The 22,121-nt window shown below is 34.6% G+C and overlaps 2 protein-coding genes across 9 annotated transcripts in view; both read left to right on the top strand.

Annotated features, from left to right (window-relative positions):
* LOC115239866 (inositol hexakisphosphate and diphosphoinositol-pentakisphosphate kinase 2) overlaps window positions 1-16,108 on the top strand; it is a 36,120-nt gene extending 20,012 nt beyond the window's left edge. Inside the window, exons 5-31 of one of the 5 annotated variants that reach the window (XM_029814649.1) lie at window positions 721-921; window positions 1,001-1,141; window positions 1,228-1,318; window positions 1,507-1,661; window positions 1,807-2,099; window positions 2,501-2,695; window positions 2,783-2,869; window positions 2,943-3,131; window positions 3,270-3,367; window positions 3,551-3,688; window positions 4,198-4,227; window positions 4,920-5,154; window positions 5,240-5,675; window positions 5,763-5,896; window positions 5,986-6,100; window positions 6,177-6,416; window positions 6,504-6,617; window positions 6,721-6,878; window positions 6,976-7,124; window positions 8,137-8,184; window positions 10,616-10,915; window positions 12,096-12,317; window positions 12,626-12,866; window positions 13,171-13,259; window positions 13,334-13,445; window positions 13,728-14,114; window positions 14,210-16,108. In XM_029814649.1, coding sequence (XP_029670509.1) covers window positions 721-921; window positions 1,001-1,141; window positions 1,228-1,318; window positions 1,507-1,661; window positions 1,807-2,099; window positions 2,501-2,695; window positions 2,783-2,869; window positions 2,943-3,131; window positions 3,270-3,367; window positions 3,551-3,688; window positions 4,198-4,227; window positions 4,920-5,154; window positions 5,240-5,675; window positions 5,763-5,896; window positions 5,986-6,100; window positions 6,177-6,416; window positions 6,504-6,617; window positions 6,721-6,878; window positions 6,976-7,124; window positions 8,137-8,184; window positions 10,616-10,915; window positions 12,096-12,317; window positions 12,626-12,866; window positions 13,171-13,259; window positions 13,334-13,445; window positions 13,728-14,114; window positions 14,210-14,648 — 5,037 coding nt within the window. In that variant the 3' untranslated portion in view covers window positions 14,649-16,108. Of the gene's footprint in view, window positions 1-720; window positions 922-1,000; window positions 1,142-1,227; window positions 1,319-1,494; window positions 1,662-1,806; window positions 2,100-2,500; window positions 2,696-2,782; window positions 2,870-2,942; window positions 3,132-3,269; window positions 3,368-3,550; window positions 3,689-4,197; window positions 4,228-4,919; window positions 5,155-5,239; window positions 5,676-5,762; window positions 5,897-5,985; window positions 6,101-6,176; window positions 6,417-6,503; window positions 6,618-6,720; window positions 6,879-6,975; window positions 7,125-8,136; window positions 8,185-10,615; window positions 10,916-12,095; window positions 12,318-12,625; window positions 12,867-13,170; window positions 13,260-13,333; window positions 13,446-13,727; window positions 14,115-14,209 lie in introns of all 5 variants that reach the window. The other 4 variants (XM_029814650.1, XM_029814653.1, XM_029814651.1 and 1 more) reach the window with 4 other exon arrangements.
* Window positions 16,109-19,553: 3,445 nt separating this feature from the next.
* Window positions 19,554-22,121, top strand: part of LOC115239868 (protein Fer3-like) — a 6,864-nt gene continuing 4,296 nt past the window's right edge. The window contains exons 1-2 of one of the 4 annotated variants that reach the window (XM_029814659.1): window positions 19,554-19,778; window positions 20,344-20,576. In XM_029814659.1, coding sequence (XP_029670519.1) covers window positions 19,554-19,778; window positions 20,344-20,576 — 458 coding nt within the window. Of the gene's footprint in view, window positions 19,779-20,321; window positions 20,577-22,121 lie in introns of all 4 variants that reach the window. The other 3 variants (XM_029814662.1, XM_029814660.1, XM_029814661.1) reach the window with 3 other exon arrangements.

Below are 22,121 nucleotides of genomic sequence, written 5' to 3' on the forward strand. Positions count from 1 at the left end.
TGATGTGATATTCTTAAATCTTTTTACAGTGATTAACAAACTCCTTCAATTCGCTTGTTGCTGCATGACTTGGTATTGCATTTCTTATTGATATGAAATGTAGTGAAATATAATAAATATAATACAGAAATAACAAGAAATAGATGGAAACTAAATCGTCTATAGGTGAACAAAATTTTCATATTGAATCACGAATTTAAAGACTACGTGATTTTTATCACATCCAAATTTATGTTTCACGCTTTGTTGCTTGATACATATTACCTTTCTATGTAGGCAATATCATATGTGATCAACGTGTAACTTACTTATTGAAAGATCAAACTAAAGAATATAATGAGTAATCTTACGAGAGTTCGCGATGAAAATTGTCCTGCTGATGACAAGCCTAGATTTCTGTCCTGTCTAAAGGCATATTGGGTGAGCACTATTTAGCTTGAAGATTTTATAATCTTCGTCCCTGCTTGTTACATATCAGAGTTTAGCAGCTTTATATTCATTTTTAGAAAATATGTTATATAAATATCAAGCTTTTGTGTGTTCTACTTTGGCTATTACTGATTTTCAATATGGTAGTGAATTTTATTTCAAATTTTCTATGTAATTATGTTACTGTAATTTTCTTATTTATTAATATTGTAGTGATTGTATCACCAGGACTTATATACACAGTGTATTTTTATGAGCAAATGTTACTTACTCGTTTGTTCTACTTTCTAGCCGGAACTGCCAGAAGGGTGCACTCAAGATGATGCTTATATGGGTGGTAGCGATGTGGAAGGAGAAGGAAAACAAGTTTTGGTTGGAATATGTGCAATGGCGAAGAAATCGCAGAGTAAACCGATGAAAGAGATTTTAACAAGGCTTGAGGAATTCGAGTATATAAAAATTATTGTTTTTCCGGAAGAAGTGATATTGAAGGTAATATATATATTTATTGTAGAGAAGAGAGTCTATGTTATACAAAATATACATCTTATGTGTCTGTTCTTGTTTATAGGAACCTGTAGAAGATTGGCCTATAGTTGACTGCTTGATAAGTTTCCATAGTAAAGGTTTCCCTCTTGATAAAGCTATTAATTATGCGAGTTTACGTAAACCGTTTATTATTAATAACCTTCCAATGCAGTATGACATTCAGGTGTGTACTTTTGATATTTCAAAATAGTCTCTAATATCTTTGCATATTATATATATAAATCATATTACCAAGAAAAATTATCATAGGATCGAAGAAGAGTTTATGCTATACTGGAGAGCGAGGGTATCGAAATTCCACGGTATGCCGTTCTTGATCGAGATTCGCCAGATCCGAAACGTAAGTTGTAAAATTTATTTTGATTGGTTATAAAAATTATGCATTGTAAATACTTGTTTTTCAACAATTTAGAGTTTTTAAATTGAATAACACACACACATTATGATGTATCCAAATAAGTTTAGAAACTCTTGTTAAATATACATATATTCAGTTTTTACGTATACAGAATATAGAATGTATTTCAGAGCACGAATTGGTAGAATCAGAAGATCATGTAGAAGTGAACGGTATTACTTTCAACAAACCATTTGTGGAAAAGCCAGTATCCGCCGAAGATCATAATATATATATTTATTACCCTACTTCCGCTGGTGGGGGCAGTCAGAGATTATTTAGAAAGGTATTATCTTTTCTCAAGCTAAATATATAACAGATTTCTTATATGCAAATTTATAGGAAGCAAGCGTTATTTTCTTAAATGGAAAGAATTGAAAATTTGTGTAAATATACAAATATACTTATGATAATATCTGTTCATTATACAGATAGGTAGTCGTAGTAGCGTATATTCACCAGAATCTCGCGTTCGTAAGAGTGGATCTTATATCTATGAAGATTTTATGCCTACCGATGGTACTGATGTTAAAGTTTATACCGTGGGACCTGATTACGCTCACGCCGAGGCAAGAAAAAGTCCGGCTCTAGACGGAAAAGTTGAGAGAGATTCGGAGGGCAAGGAGATTCGTTATCCAGTGATATTAAGCAACGCCGAAAAACTTATTAGTAGGAAAGTATGTATGGCCTTCAAGCAAACGGTTTGCGGTTTCGATTTATTACGGTATGTATGAGTATAAGTAATCACTATCAATTATGCATGTATTATAATCAGCATTAATTATGCAAAAAATTAAGCCATCTTTTTCAATTATTTTTTTATAGATAACGATAAGTGTTTTGCGTGCATTAAAAGATATATTCTCCTTATGTAAATTTCTTTTGAATATGTGCGATGTTACTAAGATATATGTTACGTTATATACGTCGATAATTATCGATGTAATTATCAATGTTATTTTAGAATGTGTATCGCGTTACATATTCAATAGCTTTGACTTTCGTTGCGACACTGGCTTCAGTTGGGCAAGCAATATTGATTCCGCGAATATATCGCGTTTTCTCGTATAAATGATTGAAAGTTAAATGATACAATTGATACAAGAAGTATGGTTTTACTTGTAGAGCGAACGGTCAGTCGTTTGTGTGTGACGTAAATGGATTTAGTTTTGTAAAGAACTCGAATAAGTATTATGATGACTGTGCCAAGATTTTGGGAAATATGATACTAAGAGAATTGGCTCCTACATTACACATTCCATGGAGTGTTCCTTTCCAATTGGATGATCCTCCTATTGTCCCAACCACATTTGGTAAAATGTTAGTATAATCGTAATTCAACACTATAACTAGTAATGTTATTAATATCAAAGTATATTATTAATTTTGGTAAATATTTATTTATAGGATGGAATTGCGCTGTGTGGTAGCAGTTATTAGACATGGTGATAGAACTCCAAAGCAGAAAATGAAAGTAGAAGTGCGTCATCCAAAGTGAGTACAAAACATCTGATATATATCGACTATTTTTATTAAGAAATATTAAAATAAATGTAATATCTTACAGATTTTTTGAGATATTTGCAAAGTATGATGGTTACAAGCATGGCCATGTTAAGTTAAAGCGACCCAAGCAGTTGCAAGAGATTCTTGACACAGCTCGTAGTTTATTAACAGAAATACAGCATCGTGCAGCGGGACCCGAGCTAGAAGAGAAGCAAGGGAAATTGGAACAACTCAAGAGTGTCTTGGAAATGTATGTATCAATCAACAACAGTATAGTGGAAAAACTGTAATCAATCTCTTAGTGGGACTATTATTAATATTATATATAATTGAGCAAATTGCATGTATGATAAATTTGTAATAAGATTATTAATTGCGCATTGTATAGGTATGGACATTTTTCTGGCATAAATCGTAAAGTACAGCTAAAATATCAGCCGCGAGGACGACCGCGAGGAAGTTCCTCCGACGACGGTAGCGATCTTAGTATGCCACATTTATTTTCTAACTATATTATATATGATTATATATGCACTATATTGCATATATATTTTTCAAATAGATATATTTTAATACAGAAAAATATATAGGTTTAATATAGATAGATTTGAAAAGATTTAAAAGATTTTATGTGTATAGAAATATGCATATCTTTTTTTCTCCCTTTAGATCGACTAGGAGAACCGTCCCTCGTTCTAATATTGAAGTGGGGCGGAGAATTGACGCCGGCTGGACGTATTCAAGCGGAAGAGCTGGGACGTATATTTCGCTGCATGTACCCAGGTGGTCAAGGTAGACACCTTAGTGGTTCGTATCTTATGTTCATATGTTTGCCATGCTCGCTTTTAAGTTTCTACACAGTATTGGAGATCATTTTTCTACGTCAACTTTCCTCTGTTAGCTGAATTTGATCTAGGTCTTTATCCTATATATATATATATATATATGGATTTTATAATCTAAAAGTCTCTAAGCTTTTAGTACGCATTAATATCAGTTGTACCTTAAGAAAGCTACTTTGTACAAATTGCAAAAATATTGGACTTAAAGTTCGGCGTGTTATTATTGAAATTGGATTTTGAAATATTATTATATATAATTTCACTGTATTTTGTATCGTAAGAGATTCACAAAAACTACTCATATGAATAATTTTAACACCAAGTTTAACAAAAAAATAATTGCCAGTGTAGCGATCGCTGTGGCACTAACAATCGTATTGGCAATCATATCTTAATAGTTAGTAGTAAAATGTAATAATTACATTCTCTCTCTCGAGTCACATATAGGATAATTCATCTCAAATGTTATTTCAGAGGAAGAATCAGAGATGTTACCAAACTACGGTAACCTTTTATTTACGATCCACGCTTATTTCATAGTTCTTTATAGATTATATTGCTGTCTTTAGAAATAGCAATGTTATGATAGAATCGGCGGCGTTAACAGTAAGAGTACAGTTGCACAATTTTGTATCTTTTTATTTGAATACTCGATTCAACTGCCATTTGATTCAGCGAGACGAATTCTTGGCAGTTTAAAGAGTTGCATGGTTTTAGCATTGTACACTATGCTAATTTGATTTTGCTTCTTCTACATGCTGATGAATGTTTCTTTGTTTTTAATGGCACTACAACACTATAACACATTAAACGTTATTTTATTTTTCATACAAGACACATATTATATGCACGCACTATGTACAATATGTTTCTCTCAAAATGTAATTTTTCATTAAAAATTACATTATAATAGCACTAGGAGAGTTTTAAGGTAACTGTAAAATATTTAAAGACATGAAAAATTTCTTATGGTATCTTTCGCGTTGTAATACAATATATAATATAAATTATAATATCACAATTAATACATCTATTTTACGATAATCTCGATGCCATAACTTCGATAGGTTAACAATCATTTTTGACAATAATCTCTGAATTATTGTTTAATTGTTGTTGCATTCTCTGTAATTATTGTTATATCTCGAGGAATCTCTTCATTATGTTGATATCATTCCCTTTGCGTTAAAACATAGGTGAATATGCAGGTGCGCAAGGATTGGGTTTGTTACGTCTGCATTCCACATTTCGTCACGATTTGAAGATTTATGCTAGCGACGAGGGACGCGTTCAAATGACTGCGGCAGCTTTTGCAAAAGGATTGCTCGCATTAGAAGGAGAGCTAACGCCCATTCTCGTACAAATGGTGAAAAGCGCAAATACCAACGGCCTTCTGGACAACGATTGCGATAGCAGTAAATATCAGAATATGTGAGTAAAGAGATTTTTATTTTCGTGCCTAAAATAAATGAATTCTAACTTTTGCTCTACATATTCGCGACGTTTATCATTACAGGGTAAAAACGCGTTTGCACGAACTGCTTCAACAGGACCGGGAATTCACCCGCGAAGATCGCGAACAGATCAATCCGGGAAACGCGTTGAGCATCAACGCCGCTTTAGATCTCGTCAAGAATCCAGTCCGATGTTGCCAACATGTTCACATTCTCATTCAAAAGCTTCTGGATATTGTACGAATTAAGAAGGAAGATCCGAAGACGAAGGACACGATACTTTATCATGGTGAAACGTGGGAATTGATGGGACGTCGCTGGGGAAAGATCGAAAAAGATTTCTGCACGAAAAACAAACGCTTCGACATCTCCAAAATTCCCGACATCTACGATTGTATAAAGTATGATTTGCAGCATAACAATCATACGTTGCAGTTCGAACACGCGGAAGAATTGTACACGTACGCTAAATCTTTAGCCGATGTAGTAATTCCTCAGGTATAATTTATTTTCGCCACTAATAATAATAATAATTCTATTAACGATTTTACATGCGAAGTACATATGTTGTATATTAATGTGCAGGAATATGGTCTGACGGTACAAGAGAAATTAACCATTGGCCAAGGTATATGCACGCCCTTGTTGAAGAAGATACGAGCAGATTTGCAACGAAATATTGAAGAATCTGAAGAGACCGTCAATAGGCTTAACCCTAGGTATTACAATCGAGTTTTATTTTCAGAGATCTTTTTCCTAGCTTATATACTTTCTTTAGTAAATGATAATTAATGCGATCTCTCCATAGATATTCCCATGGTGTTTCGAGTCCTGGACGCCATGTACGTACAAGGCTATATTTCACGAGTGAGAGTCACGTACATTCTTTGCTTACCGTGTTGCGTTATGGTGGTTTACTCGATGTAAGTAATATGCTAGAGCTGAAAAAAATCTTATTTTATTTTATTTTTTTCTAATTTTTGATATATCGATTTATAGGTGGTGAAAGACGAACAATGGCGACGCGCGATGGAATATGTCAGCATGGTCTCCGAGTTGAACTACATGTCGCAAATTGTCGTTATGTTGTACGAGGATCCGACCAAGGATCCGAGCAGCGAAGAACGTTTCCACGTTGAGTTACATTTTAGTCCTGGCGTTAATTGTTGCGTACAGAAGAATCTGCCGCCTGGCCCTGGTTTCAGACCACATTCGCGCAACGAGAGCAGTCATAATATAGTAAGCGAAGATTCTGAATTATCTGGCTGATGTATTAAAAATAATAATACAAATAAATTAATTTTATATTGACCTTTTTTTTTCAAGGGAGAAAGCGGTTCTGGCCAGGACACTAGTTCACAATGTAGTACTCGGATAGAGGAAGAGGATGCGGAATTGGGAATTATCGAGGATGATCTTGTAAATCCTACAGCGCGAACTGTAAGTGGTTTACATCACATAGTTAAATTTTCAACAAGTGATAAATTGTATGAGATTTATTAATCACTTCAAATATTTTTGCGATGTGAAAATTTACTTCTAGAATACATCTCCGCCGCTAATGGAAACGGATGCTACGGACTCTATGTTGGACAGTCCGACGACCAGCCGTGCAATTGACATGATGGACCTAGACCCGAATATGATGGACGAACCGTACGATAGTGGATTCTTACAAAGCTCGGCTCCGATTCCCATCAGGTTTGTTTGCGTTGAGTGTTTCTATATTTCAATGCAAACATTTTTCATAGATAATAATATCTAAAAAATTATTTTATTTGTGTTACCGTACGTGCAGCGCTAGAACCGTGGCCGGACATGAAGCCGCTAGGCTTGGTAGCCAGTTGGCAGCGAGTCAACGACAACGGCGAAGCAGGGAGGCGGGGACCATCATGGAACCGCGCGCGCGAAGCTACGATCATCAGCGGCAAGAGAAGCCCGAGAAAGGTAAGTGCGCTTTATTGAATGCAAATTATATGTATCAGTGAGCAGATTTGCGATAGATTCTGAAATAAGTGTGAAGGATGCTAATAATAAATCGAGCGATATGTTAACTTGTCGAGATGCAATGTTAACATTTTAATTTGCTGTGTGTGTATGTGTATATGTATACGAGTGCGCGCGAATACATGTACACATGCACACGAATTTACGTAATGTGTACATAGATATATTTATACAGTATCCTTAACACGTTAATGGTTTGTGCATGATTATAATTATTAATTGTTATATTCGGATTTTTTTTTTCCTTTATATATACTTGGATAGAACCAGTTATCAATATTTATAGTATGCTATATATGAATGCTTCCCTTTCAAATTATGTAACGGCTCCCTCTCTACCGAAATTGTATAACAGCTTCATACCATGAAATTATATTTTATCACAAAATAAATTCTATGTTAGTAACAATAGTAAAATATATCGGAATTTTTATACCATATTTAGTATTCGATATTCTAAATTGATGAATCGATAGTTTGATACGGATAATTATATAACTTATATAATAGTTGAAATTGTGTGTGAAATATCAATTTTTTGGAATATTTATGAATTATTCTGAAAGAAATATATCAAACAAGATACCGGTTTATTCATCTAAATTTCAAGCTATTAGAATTGTAGCTTTGATATTTCTTGTTATCTATTGAATAAGTGAAAATAGAGATTATAATATCGCCAACTTATACTATTTTTTTACATAATATCATGTGTAGATAAATAGGATTTGGTGTGCCCAAACGATAGTACTAGGGATATCTCTGTCTTCTTTTCGAATAGTATGCCATTTCGCATAATGAGCAAAAACATAATGACGTTGAATTTAACATGTATTAACATTGAAATTGTTGGACACGCGTAGAGCTTTTAGGGCTAATTACTGGCAATTGAAATGATGGCGGAACGTTGCCACAGTACTTTTTTTCTGTGTTCTGCTATCTTTTTTTGTAGCTGCGGACAAGCTGCAGTATCAGAGCTTGGACGCGGTCAACAAGGAAGGTATGTTCATCGGCCACCAATTTTAATACAGAATGATTCTTCAAGATAATTCACAAATGAATATTCTTGAAATGATACTTTAATGATTCTTCTTATTTGCCATAATCGAGTAGATCATTCTACTTACTCTTTCTTTTTTAAATACGATCTCTTTTTTTATTTTTATTACTCATATGCATACGTTGCAATGAAATAATTCCCTATAATAGACTAGTGCGCACTGGTTAATCTCATACCTTGGCAAATGTAGCACAATTCTGATATGAAGCAGATCATTTTACGGATTTTTAGTTTCGTTGCAATTAGAATGTGCATAGTAGTTGGACAATATATCGGTACCAGAATGCGCTTCACACACACATTGTCGGTACTTCGAAGTGCTGATTAAAGTAACTCTTTCACGCCTTACGTATATCTCGTAGCTGGTAGTCTGTGATGTATCTCATCCCTTCCTCGATAAATTAATTTTCTGTATATTTTGTCTACAAATTAATTTCTCACGATATGTTACAGTTTACATTCATCGATATTTCATTACTTTTATTTGAATCAGTTCTGCAAAAGTATATCGCACGTACTCTCTGTGTAGACAAGAGAAAAATTGGTATCATTTTTTAATGGCTAAATCTTTAGGATATATACCGGACAAAGTGCCGAAACACGGTCTGGTTAATCTATCCGGTGGGGCGATCTATCCGGAAAAGTTTCTAATGTATCTTGTTTCATATAGTTTAGCCGAAAGAGATGTGTATTTTGCCGAAAGCCAAAATAGGAGACGATGAGTTCCCAGTTGAAATAACTCTTTGCTCAGCGATAGTTGTGCGCGTGGAAGCCAACTAATCAAAATATATCGGCGACTGTCCGGGTCACACGTATACACATGTAGCGTGTGATCCATTCAGCCAGCCATCCCAAATCCTAGATCCCAAGATCGTAGCATCATCATCATCATTATCATCATCATCATCATCATCATCATCATCATCATCATCATCATCATCATCATCATCATCATCATCATCATCATCATCATCATCATCATCATCATCATCATCATCATCATCGTCGACTCTTTACAAGTCTCGGAAAGATTCATGCGTATTACACGCATAAATACACGCATATAATCATATGCTTGTATACTGGAACCACTTTCGAAATACTATTTAATTTCATCAATATCGTCGAATTTTTCTTAATGAAGAGTAATATCGCATCAAACCTCAGTTATCATTCTCAGCATCTTTTTTTTTTTTTATATCCGCACATTTCTGCATACATTTCATCTCACATAAGTTCATCGTCATTATGTTTTCATCTTTCATTGCTTCCACTTTCATTGAATTTCTTCCGAATCTTTCTATTGATATTTCTTGCTTCTGAATAAACAGCTCATAAAGCGTATGACATCTTCATTTCGGTTTTTTTTTTTTTTTATTTGTACATGATTCATAAAAAAAACGCATTAAAAAAGAACTCGGATCGACATACAGACATACACACACGTTGATATACCGTATCTTTCTGTTGTATCATCACGATCGTATACTAATACCGTTCAAGCTTTGGCATTCTAATAAATGTCAGAGTATATATACGAGGCAGTCTTAAGTGTAAAAAGTCGTGTCGTGTGGTTTGGTTGGCTTACTGGTTGCATGGCTATCGTGTGCCACGGTTGTTGTATTGTGTGCATACTCGTGAATCTGACATACTATAGCTATATAAACTATACGCGAAAAGGGTGTCGAAGGTATACACTTTTCTTAATTTACTTTATTTCTCTTTCTCGGTGACGAATCTTTATACGACACATCATAATAATTTAAATATCTAAAACATAATAATTGTAGTATTTTCTCAATTATTCAAGTATTTTTCGTTTAATGACAAGATTATTAAATTGTTATTTTGATTAACACACATACAATATGTAATAGAGTGTAACCTTCTTCAAGTTAACAAAATTTATATTATGTATATATATTTCAGAGATTATTACTCTTAATACATATCTTACATATTAATTTCTGAATTGTTCACAGAAAATCTCCATAAAAAAACACGCGTACACAAAGAAAGCGTAAACGAAACGTGTTTCATTACAAACTGCATTCTTGTAATATTGATAACGCTTGAATTTTTTATCGCATAGCAAGAATACAGCATCATTGATCCAAAAATTCGTCCCGCTCTTCGGTAAATTGATTTTTTAATCGGCTCTTTCTCTCTTTTGTTTTTTTTTTCTCCCTTTCCTCTCACGACGTCGTCATTCACCGAATGCTGCGCCGTATACCCCTCTGATAACGCTATCACCTGGATCTATGCTGCGCATTTTGCATCCCTCTCTTCCTTTCTACGTATTGCATCGTACCGCACCGCATCGCATCGCACCGCACCGCACCGCATCGCATCGCACCGCATTCATTATCAGCCACAAAGCCGACTCCTTCGGTGGAATCTCGACGCGACGAACTGCCGAGGAAACCGGTGTCCCTGTCGCAGTCGTACAGCTCGCCGGAGCTGCCGGTCTCGCCGAACGAAAGTTTCGCTTCCTCGTGCTCGCTTCATAATGCACGCGACGATAAAGAGCCACCACCGGTCGTCCCTTGCTCGTTGCTCAATCCGATCCCCAGCAACGAGCGGACTGTCACCAGGTATCGGAGTCTCGGCAGAAAATACGAACGATCATACTCCGAGGTGACTTTGCTCTCGAGACCCTTCGAATTCTACGGTGAGTCCAAGAAAACGATAAACGCGAGATGACGAGGAGACCATTGTACAGAGTGACGTACGAAAAAATTGTCTAGTCTTATAGTGTAAATGTCAAATACATGAGTATTTTACTGAGAATAAAAGAGTAAATAAATATCTATATACATATATATAGTGGCGATGGAGAATAGCTTCGCGCTTTTGAATTGGTAAGTAACATTTAAAATATAATGTTAAGGTGTATTTTAAAAATTTTTTATTACTCTTTAAACTCTTATTTGCACTAACATAAATTTTATACGATTAGATTATTTTTTCGTATGTTTTACTCTGTACTATCCGTAAATTTAATATCGGATTCAGCAAACGCGGAGAAACTTGATTTATGAAATTAATGTGAAAGTAATCTCACACGTGAATTGTCATATCTTTTTCTGTTATAATACCATAGTTTAAATCTAAATCTAAATTATATTGTCATCTCTCTCTTTTTTTTAATAAATTATTACATAAGTAATGCGAGATGAATTAAATGAAATTAAAATTATAGAAAGGAACAGAATATTTACTGTTATATAAATGGTATAACAAATTCTGCACATATTTGCAAATTTCAGTTCTGTATGAATACGTGATTTGTTCGATCAACTTAATTTTTTTTTCGTCACCTTTTTTCGTCTACTATCGCCAATTTCTATTCGTCCAATAATTTCTTTTTCCGTGTGGATCATTCCCATTAATTAAAGTTTATTGAGCTTTAATTCTAATCCTCTGTTTTTTTCTTAATCTGTTTACAGAAAAAGACAGAAAGAAATTATTGCTTAACATTCAGATTTATGGGAACGATCTTATGTTCACTAGCCGATTCGCTTTGCTCGTTACTGCCCTATCTTCCTCTTTACTGGTATTTTTTTAAAACGCGAGCACGAATGCAAGCACGGGCACGAGCACGAGCACGAGCACGAATCTGTCGTGACGAAATCTAGAGCTTTATTACGTAGCCGATCTTTACGGCTTTAATAAAGATGCACTCTTTACTTATATAACAATTTCATGGCGTTCACCATTATCACCACCATCAATACCAATCCACGAGATTAATCGTTATCATTGTCCGGAAATGTCTTTCAACGTCTGACTATCCTTCGTCCGTCCAGATACCCGCGTCCTGGAGCCTCATTCCTCTTCTCCTCCCCTAGACGCGCGACCTCGGATCATTCAACCTGATCCTACCTGCACAGCACGGCGCCACCGACACAGTATCTCCGGACAGATGAGTTATTTCAAGCTGTTGGGCTACAATGTCAGCAAGAAGCTCACCGGCTCGGCTAACAGTCTCTTCAGCACTGCCGTGATAAGTGGCTCATCAAGCGCGCCGAATCTCAAGGATATGGTGCCACCGCATGCGTCCGCAGTCGCCGGTGAGTAATTAGCGAATACTCGACATCTATGTGTGTGTTATATTTAAATAATATTTAAGAATTTTAATATCATAGAATGATTCCGGGATAGATGGTATTAGACTTTTGTAACGCACAGCTTTTGCTAAAATTATTTGAAATACGTTGAATTTTATTCGAAGTAACCCAAACTTTCCTATATACACAATAATTCGATTCGCAAATGAATAATAGTAAAAATCTCTATACGAATAATGAAATAAAATAATGGAAATAAATAAGCTAAAATATAATGGAACATAGAAATAATTTTTATTTTTTACCGATAGCGATAGAAGGTTTCGGCGGGGTGCCGCCTATCAGACCCCTGGAAACTTTGCACAACGCATTGTCGCTACGTCAACTAGATTCATTTCTGGAGATGATGACGATCGCGCCGTTGTACCGGACTCCGGCCTCGTCACCGCCCAAGTCATCGCCGGCCGGATCGACGCACGAGTCTCTCAATCCACCCCTTGGCAACACCGGGATCATCCGCGAGTATCACTCTTCGGATACGGAAGCTGTCAGGTATCATAAAAAATTACAAGTCTATAAGTATATATATCGACTTTCTTCCTTTTCACATGACTCGCGAGTTTCACTTCCCATTGTATTTTGAATAAAATCATTTCTTTAAACTTGTTTTGCATTTCACGATTTATGTACACACGAAAATAAGTATTTCATTTTTTTCCTTTACAGATATTACCTAAATTTGATCTAGAATTTATAGATATTATATTTTATTATTCGATTGCTATAGGAATCATATGCGCGCACTACGGCAGGCTTAATTTTCGTATAAGTGTATTACTACATTATTATCTCACAGGTACATTACGCCGGCTTCGATACAGTATAAGCCCGGGGAAGTGGAAGCGTGTGACATCAGAAATATGCCATCGCCTACCAGTCCGAACAGTGCGTATTCATCTTACAAGTTGTGTGTGATGATAATATCAATATTACTTTAATAATCTTTATGCATTATTTAGGTATAGGATGGAGTAGCGAACCGCAATCTTTTCTATCTTCCGAGCCATCATCACCAGCGCCAACGTCGACAGGCGAATGCAGTATGTCTATAAGCTTGATCAGTAACGAGAGGTGAGTCTTAAAGTACATTTATGTGATTTATTTTTTCCTAATTTGATATCTTCATTCCTTTTATATACCGAATTAATCTGGTTGCGATTAACTCTTAATCTCGTTTGCATTTTGCAGATATGTTAACTTTATATTACTGTATATTTATCTATAATTGTACTCTCGTTAAACTTATTTTACGTCTTTCCTATAATATCTTATTACTAATAGTAGTTTAATACTAATAGTACTAAATAAATAGTACTAAATGTCCATTTCGAAACAACGTCTCTCCATTCGCAGCGCTCAACTCTTTATCCCGCCAAAATTCTCCCCGACTTCTTGCCTGGACGTCGATTTTAACGAATTTTGTATGCGTCTCGATCAAGAGAATCGAGAAAGTCGCGGCAGTGTCTCATATACGGATTATTATAGTAACGAGGACGGTCAGATACGCAAAATCACGCAGATGCCGCAAGTGATGCAGTCAGGTGCCAGCAGCGCGCAACCGAAGCTTGTATGTAGCGATGAGTTTACCTGCGAAAATATCGACGACGATGAAGATCACACGCTAACCTTGAAACAAAGCGAGGAGCAAAAGAAACAAGACGTTAAATCGATATTCGAGCAAAAAGATAATGTTAATCCTGTGAAGCAGCAGCTAAGCGGCAGCTATAAGAAAATTGGACGGTAGGAAAAATCCGGAACACCCAATTATATAATAATGTAGTTAATATTAAAGTGAATATACACTTATCGCTAATATCATCATTTGCTTATTCTAGCTTCCTAGTGGAAAGTACGGATATATCGCACGCTGATGTCAGAATTAAGGAAACCGATAATGCTTCCGACAAAACAAAACTTACCACCCAAAAATCTGATTTTTCAAGCGCGGCAAGATCTCCCGCGAGGAAGGATTCCAAAAAAAGCAGCGGCTCGCACAACACTTGTCAGAAGCGGAAAAACTTCTCGCGCTCTCAAAGCGTCACGGCTCCAAAGTCCGTCGTGCCGAAACCTGAGCCGAGTTTTAGTTATTCAAGACAGAGCTCTTTCTCGACCATGTCGGACGCGGATTTGGAAAACTGGAAATTGAACATAGATTCGACACTGTCTTCGGAAAAGAGCCAACAAGAGGAACCTGTACTCACTGTAGCCAGCAGTCTCACGGATAGCTCTAACATAACCATGGGCTTCGACATTAAACAGGAAGAAAAGAAATAAATATTCGGTAACAAATTAATGTACCGATTTTTCTTTTCATGTCCATGATATTCGATCTATTCTTACAACGTAACATCACGATATCAGACCTTTAGAAAAGATAGTTTATCTTTCCCATAAACTACCATGAGAAAGATATTAAAATATTAAAAATAGCATTTAGCACAGGACAAGAAAGTTATTTTGGTGTTTTATAGCATTCTTTGTTAAGGCTGATAAAAATAGGCAAGCAAGACTTCATTTAGAGTGAATTATACGATAGTGACTTTATCCGCCCACCCCTTCCCTTTTATTTTTTATTTTGTATAGTATTATAAGATGAGATTTATTAAATTAAATAAACATTATATATTATTTCTGTTTTAATTCGGAGAACAGTTATTAATTTTTGAAATTGTGTTTTGTGACTTACAAAAATATTTTTTATTTATGCGGATAATATAATTACGTTGATTGATCTTTTCGTTAAAGATAAAAAATAATGAGCATGAATAATAAACATTCGATTTAAAATTCTATGGATTTTATAAAAAAAATCAACAAATTATTTAACTGATAACAACAAAATTAACTTTTCAATCTCATATTTTACCTGCAGCGCATTCTGTTTTAATTTCTAATTATGATTTAACCATTTTATATAATGCATATATTTTAACGTAAAGATAATTCTTTACAAGTATTTACTCTAAAAAGAATTGAAAGTCATGAATTTTTAATCAACAAATAACATAGATTGACGATGCAAGTTTGATTGCTTATGATTTTAATAAAAATCTTAAGCAGATAATGTTTTCTGGAACAATATTTTTGATTAGGATCATCGCTGTTGACTGTGAACCATCGTAATTACGCATAGAATTATCTCTTCTTCTGAAGAGATTATTGCAGATGTACAAATGCTCTAATAATGTAGATAAATATGGCGATTATGTGATAGATGTGCTTCAATTAAATATAAGGAATATATCACTAGTATTTCAGGATATTAGAATATATATCTATAAAGGAAAAGATACAGAGAAAAAGAAATATGTGATTACCAATATTACTAAAGATAGAGAAAGATGTGTAAAAATGTATACTTACTGGATATAGCATGTTCTTATTTAAAAAATTAAAAGATCCCTGTTACAATAACACTAATTAATAATACTGATGTAAATTAATAGTCAGATGCTTGAAGTTACCGAAGTTGTAGGAGAATTTTCCGAGCCAAAGAATACCTCGGTTAAGCAATATAGTATTGTTTGATGTTACACGAAAAAAAAATCGTGTACTGATATACTTGATATATGATTTCAAATAATAAATTAACAAAGAGAATATATAATAGGAACTATATGTAGATATTAATACGTGTAAAATAGAGATACAAAATATACGTAGGTGTATACTCATACATAACACATACATATCTATATTACACAAATGTTTTAATAAAATAATTCAGAATGAAATATTCGGTGAGTCTATTTTTCCTAATATATGTTTAATTAATAATTGATATTTTTCATTATCTTATTCGATAATTTAAACTTCATATTGTTTAATAATTCATTCTCTATTTTTCACAGATATATACAAATAGATAAGAATTTAATTATATTATTTGAAAGACGTAAGAATTTGTAGTAAAAAAAAAATGGAAAAATACAATATACAAATATGATTTTTAAATTTTTCGTATATAGTTATATAAATTATAAATATAATTATGTATTGCATAACTATATAGATATATATTATTGATATTTAATTTTTCAATACTCGTTATATCGGTGCTAGCGGGACTCGTATTTTCTTATGACAAACTTCGTTTTTGTTTGCACAGAAATAACGTCGCAACTCGGCAACAATATCGTCGGCGATTTTACGGCGATTATTTTTGATACTTCCTGTCTATAATTGGTTTCACGTCAAATCAAAACGCAGAGTCAATTTGCGATTTCGGCGGACACGTGCTCGCCTCTTGTGTCCTTTCGAGGGACAGCCAGCATATTGTTCACGAACGGCAGAGCGGTCGGTTCGATCTTTCGGAGCAAATTCTAGGGGTGTGTTTCACCCCTGAATCAATTAAATAGATATTAGCCGTGTCACTTGACGCGGTAAGTGAAAGAGAGAGAGAGAGAGAGAGAGAGAGAGATAAAGATCGCCGCTTACAACGAGTGCGTATAAACATCGCGCGTCAAATCGGATCCCGTGTTTACCCCCGAAGTGACTTCGACGAGGGGGGTGCATAAAGGTTATTAGTTATGCCCGGCGCATCCCCCCTTCGTCTCGCAATATTTCCTCGCCCTTAGAACGCTCTAATTACGTCGTGTACAGCTTCTCCCAATTCTTTTTTTCTTCGAGATCCCTCTGTATTTTCGCCTCGCAGCAACGCGACGCTGACGAATGGCTTTACGATTAATCAGTCGACGTTTCAATTTTTGCTAGAAGTACAAATATGTCGTTTGCATATCTAAATGTTTTGCAATGAATTTTTTTTTTTTTTTTATTCTAGTAGATAATAAACGTTTCGACGTTAAACGATTCTTACATAATATGTAACTTATGTAATAACTTTTTCATATAAAACTATTTTTTCAATAAAAATTGCAATAAAAATTCGAACCGTGAATAAATTGCGTAATATCGCGTGAAATATTTGATAAACGGAATAACTGAATCTATATATAGGATTGTAAGCTCGCATAGAGAGCGACGTGGATGTTTAATACAGCCCCACTGTAATATGCACTATATACATAACTGCAAGCTGACGCTTCGGATCGATGTTCCAGGCGTCGGCGCCGGTAAGCTTCAGAGCTTTTCGCCGTCATTTTCTGGAGCTACCGATTCGATATCTATAAAATCACATGTAAAATTATTGCGTTTTATTTCTACAGCTTTTAAAGCGAATTAGAAAAAATTCACAGGGAGTGAAATCTCTTGGAGAAGACATTTATTTTTGGAATTTCTAATCTATTTGAGATCAAGGATTTTGGCTTTATGAAGAGATAAAACTAGAACTAGGAGATATATCAAAGTCATAATTATTTGGTGATAAGTCATTCTTTTTACTATCGCTTTTCAGTACTCGATATTACTTGTCGTGTAAGATATATTGCTTTTATTACTAAAACTTTATTAGATATATATATTATTAGTTCTTTTTTTGTATATTATGTATTTATTCTCCTGAAGTTTATTTAATGAAAAGAGTAAATTATTTATTTTCATCTGCTTATACAGGCTGTCCCAGAATTACCGCACTACTTGCTAATGACAGATTCTTGAGATCATTTGGAAACGATTTTTCCTCAGCGAAAATGTCGAGAGAGGTCATTATTTTTTGCAAGTTACCAATTTTTTCCATCATATATCTTTGTAACTAAGCCTTAAATTAAAATTCTCTCACTCTATTAAAGTAAACTCTATCTGAAATTAACTAAAGAATGTAATTTTAATTCTCTATAAAGTTTAGTTTGCAAAAAGCCCTTCTTTTTGAGTCGCTTATAACACGAAAATTATTGATGTTTCGATATTTTCGTTGAGGAAAAATTGTCTCAAGAATAATCTCAAGAATCTGTCGTTAGCAGGTAGTGCGATAATTCTAGGACATCCTGTATATTCAAAAGCTATCTTAACACTTATTTTAATCCTAGATTTCTCACGAAAATTCTATAAAGAATCGCGTCATTCTATATTATATCGTATATTACGAAAACAGCACGATTACCGAATTCGCGAAAATACAAACGGGACAATATGGAGCAGCGAGCTGTGTGTAAACGTAGCTTCCTCTAGCTTTCGCACGTGTTCGTCCGATCCGATTTTGATGTGTCGCTAACAATGCACCGACCCCGTTGCATCGTCGCCCGCAACAGGGTCACGCCTTTGAACGAAATTATGGGATTTCGTCACGGGTCTTTCCAGACTTTCCCGATACTTATTACACGGATTCGACGCAGATATCCCTCCAACAGTTGCGACGAGAGGGTGACCGAACGCGAAAATCGACGTGTTAGATATTTGAGATATTACGGTCTAGCGTATTAAAAGTAATGTCTCGCAAATTAATAATAATTAAGTTGTTTAGAATTTATAAATTGTAAATTTATTGTAAATATAAGAAAAATTATAAATTTTGTAAATTATGTCAGCTTGAATCACACTTTTAAATTTTCGACGCATCAATTTGTATTCAATTCTGTTAAAGTGAAAAACGAGCTTTTCCAGATATTTTTTATTTATAGATTTTGTTAACTTCTGTGACGTCGCTTCGAAATAAGAGGCTTTATTAAAAGCTGCCAGAAATCTAGATTTTCCAGAATATCTGTTAGATTTCAAGGTATTTCATTGATGATTTTTTATGTTAGAGTTTTGGGGATTGTAACTTAATATTTTTCATTTCAAAAATATATATCGATATATAGCGGACATAAATCAATATTAATAAATTAAAATTCTGCTAAAGTAAAGCACTAATGTTCGTAGCTTTCCAATTTACAGATTCTTTCGGTACTTTATTTGGATATCAATTTATCTCAAGAGAAATCCCTTTAACACGAGAGATTTTTAGAAATTCAAACAAATATATTTTTATATTATGTTGTTTGTATTTTTTATATTTTATATTATATTTTTAGTTATTTGACAAACTGAGTTTTGACTTTCGCATTCTATTCGTGTCCATCTTTCATCTTTCGGTCAATATCTGCGAGATCAGTTCTCGTAACATCGGTGGGTCGTGTCGAAGCAAGCACCGCCCAACAAGGGTGAAAAGGGATGAAGAGGGTCCAATGTCACGATGGCATCGCGGCGCACGCGTTTCGCGGCGAACGGATTCCATGCATTCGGGAATCTCGGGGGCGGTTACCACCGGGGATGTCCGCGAAATTTCCGAAAATGCACCCTCTCATGCTCTCAGAAGAACGTGACGCTCGGGCCCCGAAACGTCGCAGGACGTCGTGGTCCAGGTGTGTGTGTGTGTGTGTGCGCGCGCGCGGACACATACTTTTTTTTAATTTTTTTCCATCCTCCACGAGTGAGCGAACCTGCTGGTGCATCTGCTTGCCGGTGGACAGAAAGCGGGATATGAGCTACACCGAACCGCTGTGGGAGATCAATGGAAATCAAGCACCAGTGAGTCCGCGGCGAATCTTGATATCGCGCGCGGTGTTTCCGATTTATTTGTGATAAAGAACGGGACCATACTCACGTACAATTATTATCAATAGAAATATATTGTATTTTACAGCGCAATATTTATTTATATCTTAAATTATTGAAAAAACATCGCCCGCGGTAACTAAAATTATTCATGTGATTATAAGTATCACCATTGCAAATCCATGCGTGATATACTTTACTAATTAACACGTTAACCGCCGAGATTAAAATCCGCTTTTACAGGCAACATGTCTTGTTACGAAATATATTTTTATTTAAAAACAAAAATAAAATTTCAGAAGATGTTTGTTCCTCAAGCTCTGGATGACGGTTAACATTAATTAATTTTAATATATGTAACATCAGAAAAAAATAACGATATTATATAAGTTTTATATATATATTTGATTAAGAGATATTCATGATATGCACATAAAGCTGAGGATTCTTAGATATTCAACGCACAAATGCGTCAAAAGACGTAAAAGTGTATAAAAAAATGTCCTAATGTATTAGACGCGCTATAGATATCTTTCAGATACCGGCTTTTGGATTTTTGCGTGGTTCGTGTTGCCTGGACCAACCGATTCTCTCAGATGAAATCTATTCGCGACAGGTAATCGCGGCGGAAATGTCGCAGTACGTCGGCGGTGATATCGCCAGCTACCCGATGTGGGATAGTTCCGTGTTGTATCAAGCACAGCCGTCTACCCATCCGCACGTGAACGAGCACGGATTGTATAGGCAACCCTGCGCCTTGTTGCACCAGAGGTAATCTTTTTTTTACACAAAAGTAAGCATGAATCTATTTATTTTTGATCAAAATGATACCGCTTTTCATCTCTGTCACGGATGTTTGAGTAGCATCCGAAAGGGTCGACAAATTATGGAGATATCTATGACACGATCGCTAATGATTGTTTATTTCATCGCATCGCGATGTCAAAAGACCGATTAACGAGAATTAAAGAATCATAAAAGTTAAAAAATATATAGGGTGTATCCATGGTGTCTATTCTCTGAAAAAACATGGGAAATCTAGAATTGTCATAGGGATTTCTTTTGTAACTGTGGAAAAAATTATGGAATTCTCATGGAATTTTATTAAGAGACTCATTGTCAAGAAAGTTTTTAAAAAATTCTCTCTTATAATTTTGCCCTTATATTGTAAGCAATCGGCAATCCGCCGATAAGCCAAGTTATGAATCGTGTTTAAAATATGTTATAAATACACACTATCTTTGATTATATATATTCAATGTCTTAACAAAATATTAAAGATGCAGTTTCTAAGATACATATATGATTTATTGTAATTTTTAGTGATAAAAAAATGAAAATATACAAATGAAAAATGTTCATTTTACGAAAGCTGTTTAGCTTTTTTTAGTACATTTGCAAATCTCACACTTGAAACTTAAATGACTCTGTATTTTTCCTTCATATGAGTAAAAAACATTAAAAAACGCATACAATAAAAAAAACTTATTTTAAAAGGCTGACCAACAAATCTTTAAAATATTCTCTTCATCTGGAATTTAGAATAAAAATACCTGGAAGATCAAAAAATGTGTAAGACATTTTTTTTTACAAGATTTGAGTAGACATCTTGTATATATCGCAAACTTGCGTTTCCAATCAAAATCGCTCATGGATACATAATAGATTCTCAGGACTGATTACTTTGCCTTTAAATGAATGTTTAAGGGAGTTACCTGGTTTGGAAGCGGTAAAAAACAACTATTTTTGTGAATTTTTTTTGGACAAACAGTTACTGCTATCAATTTCAGGTTTATACAGATATTTTATTCACACTTTATACGATATTCATGAATTTTTATATATAAAAATAATATGATATAGTTAAGGGTAAATGTTCAGATTAACTTACACCTCACGAATCGTTTTCATTTTCACATATATTATAAAGGGCACATTCCTAAGTAATAAGCACTTTGAATTTTGTGGCGCTCTCTTCTGGTTCCAGAGATATACAATTTTAAAGTTTCACAGTTTTAATGCTTTTTCTGTTATAAAATAAGAAAAAATAAAGTTTGTTTTTGTTGTATTTGTGTAAATCAGATGTGGAAAAAGTGTTTGTTGCCGCTCCTAATTCAAGCTCCTTGAATTTTTCCATTTTCCACGCGAAGCGAAGTTCAACGCAAACCTATGTGTTTAGTTTTTTAATAGTGGAGCACCTTCGCAGGGAGGGCGGAGGAGGCGGAATCCACGCATATACTTTTTAATGTGTAAATATAAAGTGGAAAGTTGTAAACCCCTGTGAAACCTTATTTCGCATTAAAAAGATTAAAAAGT

This window comes from Formica exsecta, unplaced genomic scaffold (genome assembly GCF_003651465.1).
Source record: "Formica exsecta isolate Colony F162 unplaced genomic scaffold, ASM365146v1 scaffold4, whole genome shotgun sequence".
Lineage (NCBI taxonomy): Eukaryota > Metazoa > Arthropoda > Insecta > Hymenoptera > Formicidae > Formica > Formica exsecta.